General features: G+C 38.7%; 1 protein-coding gene across 6 annotated transcripts in view; it reads right to left on the bottom strand.

Annotated features, from left to right (window-relative positions):
• The window catches only part of ANKRD44 (ankyrin repeat domain 44), a 293,435-nt gene that overhangs the window by 162,734 nt on the left and 109,468 nt on the right, over window positions 1-21,233 (bottom strand). For all 6 annotated transcript variants that reach the window (XM_081051008.1, XM_081051010.1, XM_081051009.1 and 3 more), the window contains exon 2: window positions 17,154-17,237. In XM_081051008.1, coding sequence (XP_080907134.1) covers window positions 17,154-17,237 — 84 coding nt within the window. The remainder of the gene's footprint in view (window positions 1-17,153; window positions 17,238-21,233) is intronic.

The raw sequence follows: 21,233 nt of genomic DNA on the forward strand, positions 1-21,233 counted from the left end.
AAAGTCTATTTTTAATTCAATAAAATTAAGGTTCTAAAGATCTTTTTAGTCATACTTTATATAAGATTGAAGAAACATCAATTGCCAAAAATAAAAAAAAATTACTATTAGTATCATTATCATTAGAAATAGTAGTGACAGTAATAGAAGCTTGGAGAAGGTTGATAAAGATGGTGGGTGGGCTTAAAACCTCTCCCACCATCCCCATCCCTGCACCAACCCATGCACTTCCTGGCACTGTTGTTGTGGGTAGTAATCTATTGCTTTAAGAGTCCTGGTCACACAGGGAGTATGCAGTGACAGACAGTTCTATTTCCATTGTAGCACTGGCCATTTCCTTTGATAATTTGATTAAATATCTGTCCTAGCCACCTGATTATAAATCCAGGAAGATGGGAACCCTGTCCTTTTGAACTTACTGGCCCTGCCCCTCGCACAGTGGCGGGAACATGGTAGAAGCTCAATAAATGTTTGCCAATTGAATAGAAGAAGTGAAACAGCAATGGTTAGATAGTTAATTTAACTGCCACATGTGTTTTAAATATGGTCTTTAAATATTCAAGTTTAATAGTCTTTGAGGAAGTATCCCAATCAAATTTAGGAAATGCGTAACACGGACTGTTTTAAAATTGCTCAATAGCTAACTAAAGTCTGACTGTCTCTCTGGAAACAAGACATTCATTATATCGCCCCGATGGACTTATACGAGCAAAATGCAAAACAGCGTCAATCATGTGATCTTTCTAGAACAGTTTCACATTTATTCAAGGAATACTGAGTTATTATTCAAATATGGGTGGTAAAATCTTCCTTAACTTTTTCAATTATACCTACAATTATACCTACAAAATTTACAAAATGCTTTATAAATAAAACTTTGTCCTCTAAGAAGTATTCTTTTTGGAAACTCAGAAAGAAGATATTTAAATGTCCTAAAGAAAACTCAGGCACTGCAGTTATTCTGTACCGATGTCTAAAGTCAAATTGTCATGTTATAGCAAGATCAGACTTCTCTGACATTTAGAATCTTGTTGAAAGCCAAGAATTCTGAATATTACTTTAGGGAAACTCAAGCTATTCTCTAGTTTTCCTCCTTAATAGAAAATCCATTAAAGGTTTTCTAATATGGGACAATTATATATTAAAATATATGATTTATCTCTGAGGTAATTCTATTTTCTTTCCCCCCCCAGTTTTACTAAGATATAATTGACAAATAAAATTGTAAGACACTTAAAATGAACAACATGATGATTTGATATATACACCTCATATATATTGTGAAAAGATGGAGTTAAGACATTTATCACCTCACTGATTCACCTTTTTTTTTAGTATTCCACATATAAGTGATACCATGTGTAATTTATCTTTCTTTGTCTGGTTTATTTCATTTAACATAATATCTTCCAGGTTCGTCCATGTTGTCACAAACGACAGGATTTCCTTCTTTTTTAAGGCTGAATAATATTCTACTGTATATATACCACAGTTTCTTTATCAATTCGCCCATCCACAGGCAGCTAATTTTTTTCACCACCTTGGCTACCGTGAATAATGTTGCTACCGTGTTTCCTTGAAAATAAGACCTAGCCGAACCATCATCTCTAATGCGTCTTTTGGAGCAAAAATTATTATACAACCCGGTCTTATTTTACTATAAGACTGTGTCTTTTGTAACATAATATAATATAAAACCAGGTCGTATATTAATTTTTGCTCCAAAAGACGCATTAGAGCTGATTGTCCAGCTAGGTCTTATTTTGGGGGAAACACAGTATGAACACGGGGGTGCATATGTCTTTTTGCATTAGTATTTTGGGTTTCTTCACATAAATACCCACAGGTGGAATTGTTAGATCATATGGTAGTTCTAGTTTTTAATTTTTTGAGGAATCTCCATACTGTTTTCCATAGTAGCTGTACCAATTTACATTCCCACAAACAGAGCATAAGGGTTCCCTTTTCTCTACATCTTTACCCATACTTATTATCACCTATCTTTTTGATAATATCCATCCTAACAGATGTGAGGTGATATCTCATTGTGGTTTTGATTTGTATTTCCCTGGTGATTGGTGATATTAAGTACCTTTTCATGTATCCATTGACCATGTGCTATGTCTTCTTTGAGCTAATCATATTTTCTAAGTTACCAAAAACAAAATCATAATTCCTTGAAAAAGAGATTTTTATAAATAAATGTACACAGTAGTGCTGAGTAAAATTAACTACCTGAAAAAATCCCATTACCATATTTTATTTTTACAAAGAGTTCAATCCTTATTGAACATCCTTACTTGGTTCCCCTCCTAACATTTTTTTCCCAAATATATGATTTGATGTTTTTAAATTTTTAAATTCCGGTAAAATAAAAACAACACAATTTACCATCTTAACCACTTTTCTATCACTTCTAGGATTGATACAATTGTTATCACAGGTCAGACTCAGAGAGTCCCTGACAAAAGAAGGGTGATATAGCCGGTATGAAAACGCTCTGGACCCACTGTGATGATAAAATCCTAGGAATAATATTGTAGGAACATGAAATATGTGAAATAAATGTTCATGTAGCCACATAGATAATATTGAGTGAGAAAAAGCAAGTTATAGAGGATATAAACAGTTTGCATATGCAGGGTTTTTAAAGATATACAATACCATCTGTTATTCTGGCATATATGTACACAATGCACACACATAGATATTAAAGGTATAAATAAAATTAGAGTATTTAAAGACAAGGATGTGGAGGAGATATAAAACTTCAGGACAGTGGTTCTCCCTGGGGAGAAAGGCAGGGAAGGAAGTGATGGGTGAAGAAGCCTAAAAGAGGCTTCAGCTCTGTTCATTGGTTCCTAGTTTGTCCAGCGCCACTGGAGATGAGGGCGAGTCAGTGGGAACAAAGCCATGTGCTGGCTCTCCCAGAGCTGACATGCTAGTGGAGGGAGACAGACAGAAGACAAACAGATAAACGCACTGTATGTCAGGCAGTGAAAAGTGCTAGCAAGAAGAGGTTATAGGCTGACGGAGGGGGCTATTTTAAATAGGAAGATTCGGGAGGGTGTCCCAAACAAGGTGGTATTTATGCAGAGGCGTGAATGACACAAGGACTAAGTGCTTATGTGGGGGGAAACAGCTCTACATCTATACCATTTTATTATGTGGGGTTTTTTCTTGTAAATATGGCCAAGTGTTAACATTTGTTAACAGTGCTAGGCTCACAGTTGTTTTCTGAATGTTTGAAAATTTCCATAATAAAACAAGAAGATTTTTTTTAAAAGAAAACCCACTGTTATCAATTCCTGAAAGATTCAATGGAACGGCATGAGAGATGTTCTGATTTCTTCCAAATGGAATATCTTGAGCCTGTGACTACAGATCCTATTTCCTTAGGGGTCCGTTATGTATGCTTGCTTGCTTATCTACATCTATCTATCTGCCTGTCTGTCTGTCTATCTATCTATCATCTACCTATCTACCTACCTACCTACCTACCTACCTACCTACCTACCTACCTATCTTTGCTTCCCAAATAAAATTCATGTCTGTTCAAACACTGAGTGTTTCCTCTTTGAAAGGGGGAGGGCAAAAGATGAAGAGCCAATCCAGCACATGTGTTTTAAATATGGGGAAAGGCATACATATACAAAACAAGTGAGGACACAAGATGTAAATCAACAAGAAGCACTGATGACAAAAGACAGGACCTCTGTGAGCTGGAAGAAAAAACACACAGTGTCTGTACTGGTGAGCTAGAGAGCTGCCATTTATCACATACTCCAGTGTCACCCTTTTCCCTTCCTCCCCCCAAAGAAAGGGCTATAGTATCTTAGTGATATTCTGTTCCCACATGCTCAGCAAGGAGAGGGGGGGGAATCACAGCTACATACATACATCCCTCAGACCCTTTTGGGGGAATAACTAAATTGACTAAGAAAATACTATGTGAGGAAGTATATGGGGCGTCAGCTCTAGTGCTACATCTCTAGCAAGTATTTAAGAAACATTTGGTGAATGGATGAACGGATATGAGGTTGCCTCAAGGCACTATTACATAACTAGTGTTTTGTGCTCAGAGAATTTCCTAGGTCACCAACGACTTTCATATACTGTGGCAGAAGCTGCTGGTTTACCCCAACATCTGTCTTTCTTTCATAATAAACACTGATTTTTAGCTGAGTACTTGGCCATTCTGACGAGGTTCTGGACAATAGGTAAGCAATCTGTTCTTAGTGCAAGTGTCCTTAAAGAGAGAGAGCACAGCCTTCTTCCACCTTCCTCCTTCCTACTAGCTGGAATTTGGATGTGGTGTCTGTAGCTCAAGTGGTCATTTTGGGCAATGAGATGAAAGCCACCTGCCCAGGAGGGCAGTGAAAAAGGAAAACTGAGACGGGTTTCTACCTACCTGAAGTATCATGCTAGCCCTAGACAGCTATCTCTAGACTTGTTGTACATGGGAAATCAAGTTCTACTTCACTCAAAACTACTGAATTTTAGTAAAATCAACTTCTTTTCCACTAAAAGCCAAGATTTTACTGCTACTGATACAGCCAAATCTAATCCTAACAGAACTAAGTTCTGACACTTAAGTTCAGGAACTCATCCTAGAAAAAGTGCTCCATACCTCATTGCTGCATATCACTACAGTCCCCTTCAAAGTCCCTGCCTTGGGAAGCTATGCATTGATGCCAGCACCTAGTCCACCCTTCAAAGCAATTTTGGAACTCTTTCTGGAATGGCCACGAGAGCTGTCATCGTATTACCCTTGATGTTCTGAACCTCATTGAAATGTCTTCCTTTCAATATTTCCTTTATCTTCAGGTAAAGAAAGAAGTCATAGGGGGACAGATCAGGTGAGTAGGGAGGGTGTTCCAATACAGTTATTTGTCTACTGGCTAAAAACTGCCTCACAGACAGTGCCATGTGAGCTGGTGCATTGTCGTGATGCAAGAGCCATGAATTGTTGGCGAAAAGTTCAGGTCGTTTTCATCTTTTTCATGCAGCCTTTTCAGCACTTCCAAATAGTAAACTTGGTTAACTGTCCAGTTGATACACATTTATAAAGAATAATCCCTCTGATATCAAAAAAATGTTAGCAACGTTATTGTAACAAGTTCTCAAACTTAATTGTCAGACCTTGTACACATATATAATTTTATCTCCCTAGCCATAACCTTATAAAACGTTTGTTATCATGCCCATTTTATAGACAGTGAAGTGAGACCAGAGTAGATTGATTGGCTTGCTCAAGAACACACAGAACCCAAGGCTTCTGCCTCTGAGCTGACCCCAGAGCTCTTGTCCCTACCCCGGAGTTGCATTTTGGTGTGACAGATGGATTACGCACAAACAAACAAAATATATCAGGCTGGGACATAATAAGGTTGGTTATAAAGAAGTTTAAGCAGAAACGGAATATGTGCATGAGGGGTAGGGAAAGCCAGGAAGGAGTTTAGAAAGGGGAACTAAAGGAGGAGAAGGTGCCCTATGTTACTCTCAGGATGACTTTAGAAAGTACACAGTAAGAAACTCATAACCGACCCAGACTGATTACCAGGAACATCCTTATAAGCAGAATGTTGGCAAGTGACATGACTATAACGAGCTATGCAAACTCCTGGGGGCAAAGCCCACTCACATCCCCCGGCTTCTACTCTAATTGAATAACATATACATTTAAGCTACTTCAGGGTTGCGCGCGCACACACACACACACACACACACACACACCACATCTTTTTTACCCACTCCTCTGTCAGCGGACTCTTAGGTTGTTCCCATATTTTGGCTATTGTAAATGATGCTGCAATGAATATGGGGGTGCATATTCTTTTTGAATTAGTGTTTTGGGTTTCTTTGAAAAAATACCTGGGAATGGGATTGCTAGATAATATGATAGTTCTATTTTTAATTTTTTGAGGAACCTCCAGGCTATTTTCCATCATGGCTGTACCCATACATACTCCCACTGACAGACAGAACACAAGAATTCCGTTTTCTCCACATCTTCTCTAACTTGTTACTTCTTGTCTTTTTGGTAATAGCCATCTTAACAGGTTTGAGGTGATATCTCATTGTGGTTTTAAAATGCATTTTCTTGATGGTTAGTGATGTTGAGCATCTTTTCATGTATCTGTTGGCCATTTGTATGTCTTTAGGGAAATGTCTTCAGATCTGCCCATTTTTTAATCGGATTGTTGTTTTTTTTTGTTTTTTTTTATTTTTGCTGTTGAGTTGTATGAGTTCTTTTTGAATTTTGGATATTAATCCCTATCATATGATTTGCAAATATTTTCTCCCATTAGTACATTGTCTTCTCATTTTGTTGGTTTCTTTTGCTGTGCAGAAGCTTTTTAATTTGATATAGTCCCACTTGCTTATTTTTGCTTTTGTTGCCTTTACTTTTGGTGTCAGATTCAAAAATTCATCACTCTGATTGATATCAAGGAGCTTACTGCCTATATTTTCTTCTAGGAATTTTATGGTTTCAGATCTTACATTCAAATCTGTTATCCATTTTGAGTTAATTTTTGTGCATGGTATAAGATAGTGGTCCAGTGTCATTCTTTTGCATGTGGCTGTCCAGTTTTTCCAACACCATTTATCGAAGAGACTATCCTTTTCCCATTGTATATTCTTGGCTCCTCTGTCATAAATTAATTGCGCATACATGTGTGGGTTTATTTCCAGGCTCTCTATTTTGCTCCATTGATCTATGTGTCCATTTTTATGGCAATACCATACTGTTTTGATTGCTGTAGCTTTATAATACCGTACAGTTTGAAATTAGAGAGTGTGATGCTTCCAGCTTTGTTCTTCTCTCAAGATTGCTTTGGCTATTCAGGGTCAAATAATAATTTTTGATTATTAGTTTCCATTAAGATAAAAATCAAGTAAAAGCTTCCAGAAAGTTTTTCCACTTTTTAAAAAATTTTCTAATTTCTTTTACAATCAGAATATACTTGTCATCAGAAATATTTTAAAAAGCTTTGTGGAAAAGAGATGACTCATTTAAAAAATGAATTGGCCAGAGGCAATCAAATATCCATATTATTCTTAAAAGACATGTTTAAATTATTAGGTTGGTGCAAAACTAATTGCGGTTTAAAAGGTTAAAAATAATTGCAAAAGCTGCAATTACTTTTGTACCAACCTAATAAAAGGATATAAGTTAAATTTTAGATCAGTTAACTATGTTGGCTCTGATTTTTACCAAGGATATATTACTTTCGGTTTCAAATATTAAAAAACTATATAATTATGACAGCCAGAGGACTTCCCAACTGTAGCTTTATAGATGTATTATTATAATAACTGATTTTAAAAAAAAGATGCAAAGAGCTTAAAAGTATATGTTATTCAATTAGAGCAGAAGACTGGGGATGTGAGTGGGCTTTGCCCCCAGGAGTTTGCATAGCTCGTTATAGTCATGTCACTTGCCAACATTCTGCTTATAAGGATGTTCCTGGTAATCAGTCTGGGTCGGTTATGAGTTTCTTACTGTGTACTTTCTAAAGTCATCCTGAGAGTAACATAGGGCACCTTCTCCTCCTTTAGTTCCCCTTTCTAAACTCCTTCCTGGCTTTCCCTACCCCTCATGCACATATTCCGTTTCTGCTTAAACTTCTTTATAACCAACCTTATTATGTCCCAGCCTGATATATTTTGTTTGTTTGTGCGTAATCCATCTGTCACACCAAAATGCAACTCCGGGGTAGGGACAAGAGCTCTGGGGTCAGCTCAGAGGCAGAAGCCTTGGGTTCTGTGTGTTCTTGAGCAAGCCAATCAATCTACTCTGGTCTCACTTCACTGTCTATAAAATGGGCATGATAACAAACGTTTTATAAGGTTATGGCTAGGGAGATAAAATTATATATGTGTACAAGGTCTGACAATTAAGTTTGAGAACTTGTTACAATAACGTTGCTAACATTTTTTTGATATCAGAGGGATTATTCTTTATAAATGTGTATCAACTGGACAGTTAACCAAGTTTACTATTTGGAAGTGCTGAAAAGGCTGCATGAAAAAGATGAAAACGACCTGAACTTTTCGCCAACAATTCATGGCTCTTGCATCACGACAATGCACCAGCTCACATGGCACTGTCTGTGAGGCAGTTTTTAGCCAGTAAACAAATAACTGTATTGGAACACCCTCTCTATTCACCTGATCTGGCCCCCAATGACTTCTTTCTTTACCCTAAGATAAAGGAAGTATTGAAAGGAAAACATTTTGATGACATTCAGGACATCAAGGGTAATAGGACGACAGCTCTGATAGTCATTCCAGAAAAAGAGCTCCAAAATTGTTCTGAAGGGTGGACTAGGCACTGGCCTAGTCAGTGCATAGCTTCCCAAGGGGAGGACTTCAAAGGGGACCTTAGTGATACTCAGCAATGAGGTATGTAGCATTTTTCTAGGATGAGTTCGTGAACTTGTCATATCTTAGTATGAGCAACTTTGGAAGCTGGCTTGTTGCGTTTCTTGTATATGTAGGTGTGTATTTTATATAAATGTATTTTTTTTACTATTTATCAACATAAGAAGTGGTCGTTGTAAAAAATGTTAATAATACATAAAGGATTAAAGAAAAAAGCAAAACTCCCACTACTCAGATTCAACTACAATTAATCTTTCAGAGAACGTTCATCAATACCTCTTCTTATATTTATATATACACATGATAAATGCTGTTTAATAACTGGCTGTTTCACTCAAACATATATCTTGAATATCTCACCTATCAATACATGTATGTAATAAGTAAAAATTGATACAAATCATGTTTAAAGACATTATGATATTATCACATATGGATGTACTATAATATATTTAAGAAATAAACTATTGGTAATTTCCAAATTCTTGTTATTATAAACCACACGGCAATAAACATTACATATATGTGTATATATATGGGTGTATGTATATGTATATATGTATATGTGTATACATATATGTATATATATGTGTGTGTGTGTGTGTACATATACTCTCCAACAAATTCCCTTAGAGCAAATTCCCAGGAGTCATGTTGCTGTATCAAAGGGCTGAATATTGATACAGACTGCCAAAATGTCCTCCAAGTCCAAATCACACTTTCCCCAAAAAGGGATCAGAGTGCCCCTTTGTCTACACCCTCCTTGAGATTTTATTTTCATCTTTGCTGATCCGACAGGTAAAGACTGACACGACATGGCTATTTTACATGAATTCTTAGATTTCAGGTGAGTTGAGATGGACACCTTTTCTTACGTTTTGACTGTTTACATTTTTCCTTTGGTGAGTGGTCTCTGCATGTCCTTGGCCCATTTCTCTATCTGCATGTTTATCTTTTTCTAAATAATTTGCAAGCGTTCTTTATTATGTTAGGAGTATTAATACTTTTCACATATATTGCAGTCGTTAGCTTATTTTTTACACGTGTTTATGTTCATTTAACATATAAAAGTTTACAGTTTATATATATTAAACTATATATATTATATATTATATACACCTTTTCCAGTATAGTTTTGATCTTTGCTGTTATGCTTAGAAAGTCCTTCCCCATACCAAGATGGCAAAAAAATTGTTGTATTCCACTACTTTCATCTATTTATTTTGCACCTCTAGCATTTATCTTGATATTAGAAATTTGGTAAGGGTTCAGATTTATACTTTTAGCAGAAGGCTCAACACCATCTGTTAAGTAATCCATCTTATCCCAGTGGATTCAAGTGCTTCCTTTGTTTTATACCAAATGTCCATACACACTTGAGTCTAATTCTGGACTATCTGATCTGTTCCACTAATTTGTCTACTCTGTGCCAGTAACACACTGTTTTAATGGCTAGAGTTCTGTAATTTGTTTTAATGCATTTTGTATTAAATTAAAATTCTCTCCTCATTGATTTTCAAGAGTTTCCTATCTAATCTCACATGTTTATTCCTCTAGATTAAGTTTAGAATGATCTTGTCAGGTTTTTCCCACCCATGTCCTACCACCCAATTCCACTGCACTGAATTTCTATGTTAATTTCAAACTGGGTCTTCTTATCATCTAAGAATAATACACCTCATTTATTCTCATATACATCTTCCGCCCCCCCAATGTAATGTCTAATAAAAAAAAAAGGGGCATATGCTTTATTCTAGAGATGTTTACATTCTCAAGCTCTTTACAAAGTACATCTTTTAATTGTGAGATGCTTCTGGATGCTGTAAAAATGTCTAGCAATTGTGAAATAATACTAATGCCATTACACTTGGAATGTTTCCATAGCTCTAAAACACTCATCTCTATTATCTGGAGAGTGCAAATTGTATACTGCTGTAAGATTTCTCCTCCGACCTCCAAGGCCAATGCTGGCGAAACGGGGCCTCACGCTGCTGAGCATCCCCAGAGGACCATTAGGGATGATGCTAACCAGACCTGCCTTTGCACACTTTACATGGCCGTGAAGTCAAATAGCTGCAGCCTGCTCAGTGCCGTCTGGAGTTCATGAATCATTCTCTACAGGACACAAATCATGGCTTCCACATCACAGCCCCACATCCTAGGCAGTGGTCCAGCAAGGAGCAGGGGACGTGACAATATTGCCAGACACGTGCTGAGAGACTGGGCCCCTACCCTCAGGATAAACAGCACCCCTCCCAGAGCAGTGAAAGAAACACCAACCTGCCCCCAAGAGCCAGTGAGCCAGAAGTACTGTCAATGCTTGGAGAACACAAGCCACTGCTCTCTCCAACACACGGGGCCCATAGCTTCAGGATCACACTGTAGATTTCCAGATGCAGGCAGCCAGAAAAACCTTGACTGCTGAATCTTTGCTGATCTCATCCACGGTTAGCAAAACGGTGGCCTGCAGGCTGGAGTTGGCCCATACATGTGTTTTCTTTGGCCCGGACAATGCTGGACCATTTTTTTGGAACCAACATTTAACAATTTATAGATTTCCTGTATTTTCTCTTTAAAACACAAAGTCTGGGCCACACCGTGCCTGCATTCCCGTGCAGCAACACTTGGTGAGAGCTTAGTGGAGTATATCACACATTGACTAGCTAATTTAGAGGGTGCCCAGGTTCCTAGGCTAACAAAACTTCTCAGGTCTTTATTCCCTAACGAATTATTTATTTAAAAAGAAAAAAATCAAGTAAGGTATACATAGGTGAGGAAAAATACACAAAAATCTACATGCTTAAAAGAGTGTGCTATATAGTTTGTATTTCTAATGTCCCAAGGAATTTGACATGACAGGATGAAGCTGAGAAAAATTTACAGAAGATATTAAATTTATCACTCAAAGTTGTTTAGGTAGAGTCATATTGCACCCTTCTGGGTGGAGTTAAAAAAATATATTCTGTTTTTTAAAGAAATACTGCAATTTGTGAAGGCATGGATGGACCTTGAAATTATCATGCTAAGCGAACTAAGTCAGACAGAAAAAGTCAAGAACCAAATCATTTCAATCAAATGTGGGATATAAAACTGAAAGCAACAAACAAACGACACAAACAAACAAAAACTCATAGACCGAGACAAACAGTTTAGTGGTTACCGGAGGGTAAAAGGGCAGGGGGAAGGTAGAAGAAGGTAAAGGGGGTCAAATATACGGTGATGAAGGAGAACTGGCTCTGGGTGGTAAACACACAATGCAATAGAAAGATGATGTAATACAGAATTGTACACTTGAAACCTATATAATTTTACTAACCAATGTCACCCCAATAAATTTAATAAAAACAAAAAAGAAATAGTACAAATTTCTAATTATAAAATAAATCATGAGGATATAATGTAGAACATGATGACTATAGTTAACAATACTGTACTGCACATTTGAAAGTTGCTAAGAGAGTAGATCTTAAAAGTTCTCATCACAAAAAAATAAATTTGTAAGTATATATGGGGGTGAATGTTAACGACTTAACTGTGGTGATCACACACACACACACACACACACACACACACACACACACTCATGGTGTAACAGCCCTATACAAACACATATACACACAAGAACAAATGATAAGTTTAATAAGGATAATTTGTCTTATTTTTTTTTACAAATGCCCTCTTCATACAATGTTGATACAGTTTCTTTTTTTGCACTTAGGTCACCACAGGCCACATCTCCTGAATTAATGCCCATAATCCAGAACTACATCTTAATGGTGTTCTCCCCTTTTTTTTACCATAAATTCTTTGTAGGTTTAGCTTTCACTTTCAAGATTTATTCTATTATATTCACAGATCATCCCTTCTCGTCCTGGAATTAGACAGAGTAAGCAAAATGTACTAATATACTTAAGCCAAATCCTCATATTACATAATAAACATTAACAGCTTGACAAAATCATTTTGTTTTATAAAATAGATGGATTGAAATAATCAACTTGGGGACAACTCAAGGATACAAAGCCATTTTTGAGGTTACTGGAACAAAATAAAATTGAATAAATACTGGGTATTAGATGATACTGAGGAATCATTGTTCTTTTTTTTTTTTGGTAGGATAATGGTTGTGTGTGTGTATCGCACGTGCGTGTGTATCACAGATCTGCTATCACATGGCACTTTTAAATCTTGGAATTGGAGTCTTTCACAGTTGTAACAGACTTTAAACATCACATAGTCTAGGCAGGGGGAAAAGGTTTCAATTACAGGCCAACTCCAATTTAATAGTGCTGTCCTGAGAAGAAATTTTGGCCTTTAAGACTCAAATTGAAAAAAAGTCAGGCTCCATTAGCAACGTCATCCACGGGCATACAATAGGAGAGTGGGGCCATATGCACCGCTATTAGTCACCTTTAGCACCTCCAGTCAATGGTATTTCAGGGAGCTTACGACTTGTCAAGTCGACTCATTACTTCTTTAGACAGCTCTATTAAGTTACGTTTTTTATGTTGCGCTGAAATCTTATTTTCTGTAGCTCACAGCCACATGACATAATGATAAGTTTAGTTCCATTTTAACTTAACAGTGTTTGAACTATTGGGGATACTTCTCCTGTCCTTCCCAAGTCTAAAACATCACGAGTTTCTTCAACCACTCCTCACATGGCATGGCTCCCTCCCTGTCTTCACCACTCACCATTGACAAGCACCAATTTATCTCTGTCCCTGTTCCCGTGCAGTACAGTAAAACTATCTGTGGATTCATGTTGTCACAGCATAATCCCAAAAATGCCTTTGTCGCGTTCAAGTTTTGGTTTTCAGAATCTCTGCCTTCATTATGAATTTAGATGTCCTACCTCGAGCGCAATTTGGTTGATCTGATGAATCCTTCCAAAATCTTTCTAGTGAGCCACATCTGGGTCAATTTAAATGGATTTCTCAGAGCATACAACTGTCTTCCCATATTTCCAGGTCCTGGCATGCCACTAGTCAGAGAACCAACAAAAAGACTCAGAGGGCCCTTCCTGATCCTTCAGTGGCTCCTCTAATCCATTGTCAGATTTTCAGTCTGACAAGGAGAATTTTCAGTTTTACAACTGAGACCTGAGGGACACTAACTAAGCCAGACACCATGTGACAGCTTGTCTTCGTCGGCAGAAATGAAAAACAGGCCATCACAAATTGACTCAACATAAGAACTAAAGTGGGGTTTAGTCATTCATTCAAAATGTGTTGCAAGGATTGAACTGGGCAATTGACCAAATGAGAATAAATTACATAGTGACCATGTCATCAAGCAAATATTCTCTGGAAAGTAAAACACAGATATAAGTCACACAAGTAAAGTGATCGTGAGGTATAAAGAGCTATGGTTGTTGAGAGAAGAGGTAGGTTTCTTTGGATGAGTTGGGGAGGTGGCAGAGAAGGCAGCAGAAAGGAAGTGAGAATTAGGACAACTTAATGGAGGAAGCAGTAGGTCTGGAAGTGGGATTGGAACAGTAGAGAAGTGAGAAAAGAATAGATACCAATGGGTTGCATAATTTGGTTTGCTTGAAGCACAGGGTTCGTGAAGACTATCAGTGGGAAACAAAGTTTGGAAAAACACAAAGAGGCAAAGCTGACTGAGATTGCTTTCTACATCAGGATCAGCTAATCAAAGGGTATTTACACCAAATAACATGCAACCCATCAAAAGACACAGAAAGGTAGGGAAGAAAAAGAAAGGCCAAAAAAATCAGAACTAAGTAAATAAATTGGTGTAAAAGAGAGGAAAGCAAAGGCTGAGAAGACAAGAAAATACTGTCTTCCCACTAACAGAAGGCTCCTCTACTATTTATTTCCCTTTTCTGACATTTAAATGTACTGATTAGCAGCAGCTTCTCCTCCCTCCTGAAATGAATCTCCAGGCTTAGATTTCTAATCCTTATTTGTCTTGTCTCCCTTTGTCCTTTGTTAACTACTGCTTCCGCTAAACTACCTACTCCACTCCCAGCAAGAGTCAATATGACTGATCCCTAAGGAGTGTAGTGGCAAAAGGAAAGCATGATGTTAAGAGGACAACTCATGTCTACAACATACTTGGTAATAGAGTGGGGGGTCAAATGATCTTTATACTCATCCAAGGGACGGCAAAAGGGGGTACAAAGAGGGAGTCTAAAAGAAGTATGAATGAAGGAAAGGAACTGTGAACCCCAAGGAGCCTTACAATCAACCTAAGGAACTCAGGCCTTCCTCCCGTTTGTTCATTCATTCAACTACTCATTCATTTATTTCTTCCTCCCCTTTCCTGCATCCCTCCCTTCCCTGCTGCCACACATCCAACAGCCCACAGATACAAAGCAAATTCCACAGTTGTACCCTTAGGTTTCTATTTACACACATCACTTCAGCAGTCCCTTGTGATTAACCTAGGCCCATACAAAGCATCCTGGATTTTCCCTTTCAAAAATGCATCGCGCAGTGTGCTTTCTCATTCTTTGACTTCTCTGCCATGTTGAAAGCTCCACGAGGGAAAGAGCTATCTTCTCACTGCTGTATCCCTAGTACCTAGGTCTGAACTCAGTAAACAACTGTTGAATATAAGACACTGCAGAGAAAAGTGTTATCACTTGAATTCCCTAGAATTCTGTAAAACCCAAAATAGGTATGGCCAAGGTTGGTAACTCTCACCAAAGTTCATGTCCTCCAGCTCTTTTGGGACAGAGCTATACTAAGTTCTCAACCTCCCTGATAGTTCGATGTGACATATGACTGAGCTCTGGTCAATGGGATGTGAATAGAAGTGATTATGCCACTTCTAAGCTGACCCATAAAAACCCTCCCATGCTTTGCTTCCATGCTCTTCTTTCCATTCTGGAAGCTGGAGACAAACCCCTCGGGTGACCTTAGAAGCCACATGTTGATACATGGGACCCTACATGGAAAAGAGCCACCCCTCTAATCTGTTCATAAGAGAACTAAATTTCTCTTATATTTGAGCCATCATACATTTAGGAGTCTGTGTTACAGTAGTTAACCTATCTAACTAATTCAGTGACAGAGTTAAGTTACAACTAAAATTAAGCTCTCCTAACCATTATCAGCCAGCAACTGTCACTTTCCTAAGGAGAAATAAAGGCCATTCAGAGGCCAGTACAATGTTTCTTGGTATGTATGACGGAACAAAAGTCTGTTTTCTTGGGCTCATCAGGAAAAGATGATAACCTTGCCTTTCGTTTGCCTGAGCTTGGGCCACAGCCACAAAAGAGGCTAGGCAAATTCCAGCGATGTCAAAACACTGGACAGTCAGCGTACTTGCCTGGCCTCCTCTCAAAAGTATAGGTCACACCCCACAGATCTTGGACAAATGCCCAACTGTTTTCTTGAGTAGTCTGGCCCTGGCCTCATCTGTGCTTACCTTGCAAAAATGCCACAAAACACTGCCCCACTGTTTTCAGGGGAAAAGCTGCCAAAAGCTTTTTCAAAAAGTCACACCAACCTGCACTGCCACAGAATAACAGCGGCACCAAATGACTTGCTTTCTGAATAAAGCATTCAGATGATTAGATATACAACCTCAGAAATAATTCATTTCCCATGCAAAGCTCTTCTTATACTGCAGATGTGTTGGACTCTGTTGTTTCTACTTAACACTAGAGACTTCAAGGAGAACTTCTCCTTGAATTTAGGTAATTGAGTTACATTAGGAGAATTAGTAGCATGTACTATATATAATTGCTTATTCGACCCAGGTCTAGGAAACTATTATAAGGGTAAATTATTGACTAACTCTTTCTTCACTGAAGGTTTGTCTGTTTTGAGATCTTCCTGATACAATGATTCTTAATTTTTTGGACCTTTTTAATAATTGGATGAAATGTCTTGAGCCTTTTACAGAAAAATATAAGCGTCCCCACGTGCACACAGACACTACATACGATTTCAGGGTCACACAGAATGCCTAGTTCATCCATGATCCCAGATTCATAGACAATGCAGAACAGAGATCAGCACTTTTCCTCTAAATGAGCCAGAGAGTATATATTTTTGGCTTTTCGGGCCACATATAGTCTCTATCACAATTACACAACTTTTTTATTGCGATGGAAAAGCTGACATGGCTATGTTCCAACAAAACTTTATTTATAGACATTGAAATTTGAATTTCACATCACTTTCATGTGTCACAAAATATTCTTCTTCTCATTCTTTTCAGCCATTTAAAAAATAAAAATTATTCCTAGTTGGTGGCCTGTACAAAAACAGGTGACAGCCCCTAGTGTGTCAACCCCTGCGGTAGGGCATGGGTTCTAAATGTAAAAATACTACATCTTTATTTTCACTAACTGCTAATGGAAAATTTACATTTCCTTCCATTATGAATGTAGGCAGCAAACCTCAGTCGTGTCAGAGGTCTGGGACTCAGTCCCCAGCAGAAATCACAGGTATGTTCATACCACATTAGGGTGGTTTCAAATAACACAGGTTATCGATCACGCTCATACGATTTTTAAATTATGGTCATTATTAGATTATCTGTTGTATCTTGCTATTTAAATGTGGTGATATAGAAGCATCTATATTATTATATCACAGATTTGATTTTTAATATTTTGATAACTGTACTTCCATATCACTGATTTCCTTTCTAACCCTATGTATTCTATTTCATGGATTTAAAAACAGAATTCTGAGAAGCAGTCCTGAGCTCTCACCAGATACCGAAGAGGTCCACAGCACAGAGAAGGTTAAGCGGGCCTGAGGAGGCAAGAGCACAGCGTCACCTACCAGAGCATTCACGTCTTCAGTTTTGTGGATGAGCATCCGTATCTCCTCTGGGTCACCGCTGAAGATTGCTTGGACCAATGGTGGCTGTGAATACAGGAGAATAATTTGAATTAGAAGAATAATTAAATACATTGGATTGCATTCAGAGGCAGATGATTAGAAGATATGTTCCCCCAAACGTCTATTCAACAATTATCAATTGGTAGACAAAATGAATATGGCTCAGACCCACCCTCATTGGGGGGGGGGGATATTTGCATAAAGAAATAACTATAATATGATTTGAAAGCCATGACAGACAGTCACATGACAGACAGTCACTAACCTCGGGCTATGAGTATAACAAAAATCACCCATAGTTGATATTGTCCTTGACAGTCCCTTGAATTCCCCATCAAGGAAACTACCAAATCCATGGTTTTGTGCATAGAGTACCCTGTCGTTCCCTCACTTCAAACTATTCCATTCCTAGAGGATGTTAATGGCCATGTTTCTGGCCTCCTGGTCACTTCTTTGTTCATATTTGGAAAACCACTGAAATCATTCCCGACCGCTTCCCATAGCTTTGAGTTTTTTGAACACGATTAGGACTCACTGCCTATTCAAAGTAAGTGGGACAATGGTTGGGTGAAGAGGAAGAAGGAGGGGCATTACTGAGTGCTTGTTATTGAACTCACAAGATTACACAAGATTCAACACTTAGTAGAAGAATTTACAAAGTGTGATGGAAACACAGCTGAAAGAGAAACTAGCTCTGCTTGGGTGGTAGGTAGGGTAAGGAGAAACATGTTTCCAGAAAAGCTTCAGGGAAAGCACCTTGTGAGGACGGAGCCCCAGAGAGCAGTTTCCAGGCTCTCAGCATCATGTGGAAAGGTGCTGGCTCGGGTAGTAGATGGCCATCAGCTGTGGCTAGTTGGCCATCAGCTGTAACCATTGAGCCATTGGTCACTAATATAACTGCCGCAGCTATGTTGGGGAGTCAAGGAGAGTCGGTCGATTGGCAGCAAAGCGGACAGCAACCCAGCCTCCAGTGAGATTATAGTGGTATGACTCCCCTACCTATGGCCCCGTGGGTGTTCCTTTTTGGCCTCACCACATCCTCACATCCTGTGTTCTTATGTGGGGAGCGGGAGCAGAGACCCTGCAGGCTGCCCCGCACGACACACCTAAATGAATGAGTCTAAGTTTGCAGGGGGGGGGGAAGGGCATTCCAGGCAGAGATATCAGGATATGCAAAAGAACCTGATATGTTAGAAATGCTGCCATCAACCTGATGACCAGAGTGTGGGGTAAACAAGGAAAAGTGGTAAAGTGGTAGGCTCTGGGGTTGGCCCTGGGCTTACGCCATGTGGTGAAGGATCCTGTTCAAAGCCAGTTCTGCCACTTGCCAGTTCCATGTTGAGCCCATTGCCCATGTGTAATCTGGGGGTGAGCATGATCTTTGATGCCCAATCTCTCAAAGGATTGTCATTAGGAAAAAATGAGATGACTTATGGAAAAACCCTCTGTAACCATATAGCCCTACGCAAATAACATGTTTTCATTAATGTTCAACAATGCCAATATGAAATATTTGACGATTTAAAAAAAAAAAGCCCTCTCTCTCTCTCCCCCCTCCCCCTCCTTCCTCCTCCTCCCCCCTCTCCCCCTCCCCCTTACTCCCTCCGTCCCCTTCCCTCCCTCCCTCTCTCTCCCTCTCTCTCTCTCAACTTTCAGAAATATTTTAGTCCTAGCAGGCAATTAGACGACAGCAGTTTCCCAGAATTCTGACCATAAGAATCACCTGATTTGTGAGGGGTGTAAATGTGTATTACATTGATTTGTACACCTGAAACTAAAAAAGAATCACCTGAGATGCTTGTTAAAACAATATTCCCAAATCCCTTCCCAGGAGATTCTGATTTAGTGTATCTGGGGTGTGGGCTTGTGAATCCACATTTTTTAAATAAATGCCCACTTAATTCTTAGAAACTGGTGAACACTGGCCTAAGGTAAAATCATTAGCATCACCTGCCTCAACCTATCCCTGTGCTAGCTACATGAGAATCCAAGTCCTCATTTTCCTATAAATTTTCTTTTTTACAATCCAGTTGCCTTTCTTACAGGTTTTGATGGTGTTTCTTGTTAACTGGGGGGAAACCAATATAAGTATTGTCAGTAGGATATAGTAAGATTTCTTGAGGAAACACTATATAAAAAAATTTTAATTGCAAATAAATATTTCAATATGCCAGGAATTTGTCCAGTTTTCCCCTCTGCCATAAAAGTTTCCAGCAAATGAACAGATGTATCTCTTTTTTGCCCAAAATACTCTCTCAATTCTACTTTCTTGCTAATTCAAAGATATTTTCTTAAATGGCCAACAATTAAGTTGCAGGAAAGCACCAGAAAAGAATGCAAGTTTTCTACCAGTTCAATGTCAGCTGGTTGCCCTGCCAAAAACAAGGAGATCCTTCCACACGTTTGCTGACTACCTGCTAACCAAGTCTCTGGGTTATCTGCCCTGTGGAAAGGACTATATTTCATATAAAACACAGAGTCAGACACAAACTCAAGATTTCACCAAAAATACCGAATCTTGTTTATTTGTTTCATAATTCCCTATCTGCTGTGCTCATGGCCAAACACTTGTGTGAACTTTTCGGCCTTTTTGAACCTTAAGAGAAAACAAATAAACCCCAATAACCACAGGATGACAAGCGTGAGACTGATAAGATTTTCGTGTTAAATCAACAGTGTTGAGAACTTAAGATTCTGAGGAGCAAACCCATCCCAGGAGTTAATGCACCACTAGTCATTTAAGGAAACACAGCTAGGTAAGCAAAGCCTCTCATCACTCATGAGTGTAAGGAATGTGTACAGGTATTTTGATGCATTCAGTCCTCACACTTCTCTAGAAAGGCAAGGGTTCCAAGCTATGGCTGGAATGTTCCCAAGGAGAGCCACCCTGACCAAGCTGCGAGACGAGGACACCAGCACAGTCCTTCATCAGGAACAGGTGTGTCAAGCTCCCCAAACACCTCTAGGTCAAGTTCCTGAGACTGTTTCAAAGGGTATCATCCATGCACAGAATTCCCAGCAGAGAATGCTGTGCACACTTGCCCAACTCCTCCGGGCCTCGCTCTGCTAAAAGCTGGTTTGCAGAGTATTGCCAAGGCATGGCATTCCCAGCATCCATTGGAAAGAAAAAAACTGAACTACTGTTGTAACTCTTCTAATACTGCAGTCACATATACACGTAGCGTAGATATTACCGCCATGTTTGCAGAAGTGCATACACATCGACATCTACACTCATGTGTGTATACACAGAGATACATGTTAATTCACATACAAATCCCTCACTCACTCCCTGTGGATTAGAACATTCCCTGTTCTCCAAACTCCAAAGTCTTGCGAGATGGACATCTCTAGCCCCAGAGGGGCCGCATGGCCTCTGTGACATCATTGTCTTCACAACTATGAATCAAGCAATCATGAGATGCCAAACCATAACTTCACACATAAACGTTTTGCTTGAACAGAACCTGTGTGTTTGCATGGATGTAATTCTTGAATTACATTACCGTGACTCTTGAGTAAGTATTTTTTTAAAAAAACATTAACAGGTGTTTGTTTTCTTTCTCTCCCCACTCCCAAATAAAATACGCCCAGAAAGCACTCCGGCATTCCCTGTTGCTGGGAATATGTTTAATATTCCCATATATTTAATATATCCTGCCGCTACATTTTTCCCTAAGTATCAACACTTACCCTGAGAATAAAGATTTGGAAAAAGATTTATCTAAATACCATCTCTATTACATGATTTTAGCAAAGGAGATATTCTAATTACAACATTCTTGCTCATAAGTAGCACGTACTTATACTCTGTTGATCACTAATTGGCAACCATCGTGTCTTGTGAGCTTATGCCTTCATAAGGCTCAAATGCAGTCTTACCTGAAAAAGAGCAGAGTCCTAAGCCTCGGCATGTACAGGTGTTTCTTTTTGAAATTTCACACATTCAACACTAGCATATACAAAATAAGAATGCTTTGTGTGTAATAGGGTACAAAGTTGAATTAAACACAAATTCAT

Source organism: Rhinolophus hipposideros (genome assembly GCF_964194185.1).
Source record: "Rhinolophus hipposideros genome assembly, chromosome: 6".
NCBI lineage: Eukaryota > Metazoa > Chordata > Mammalia > Chiroptera > Rhinolophidae > Rhinolophus > Rhinolophus hipposideros.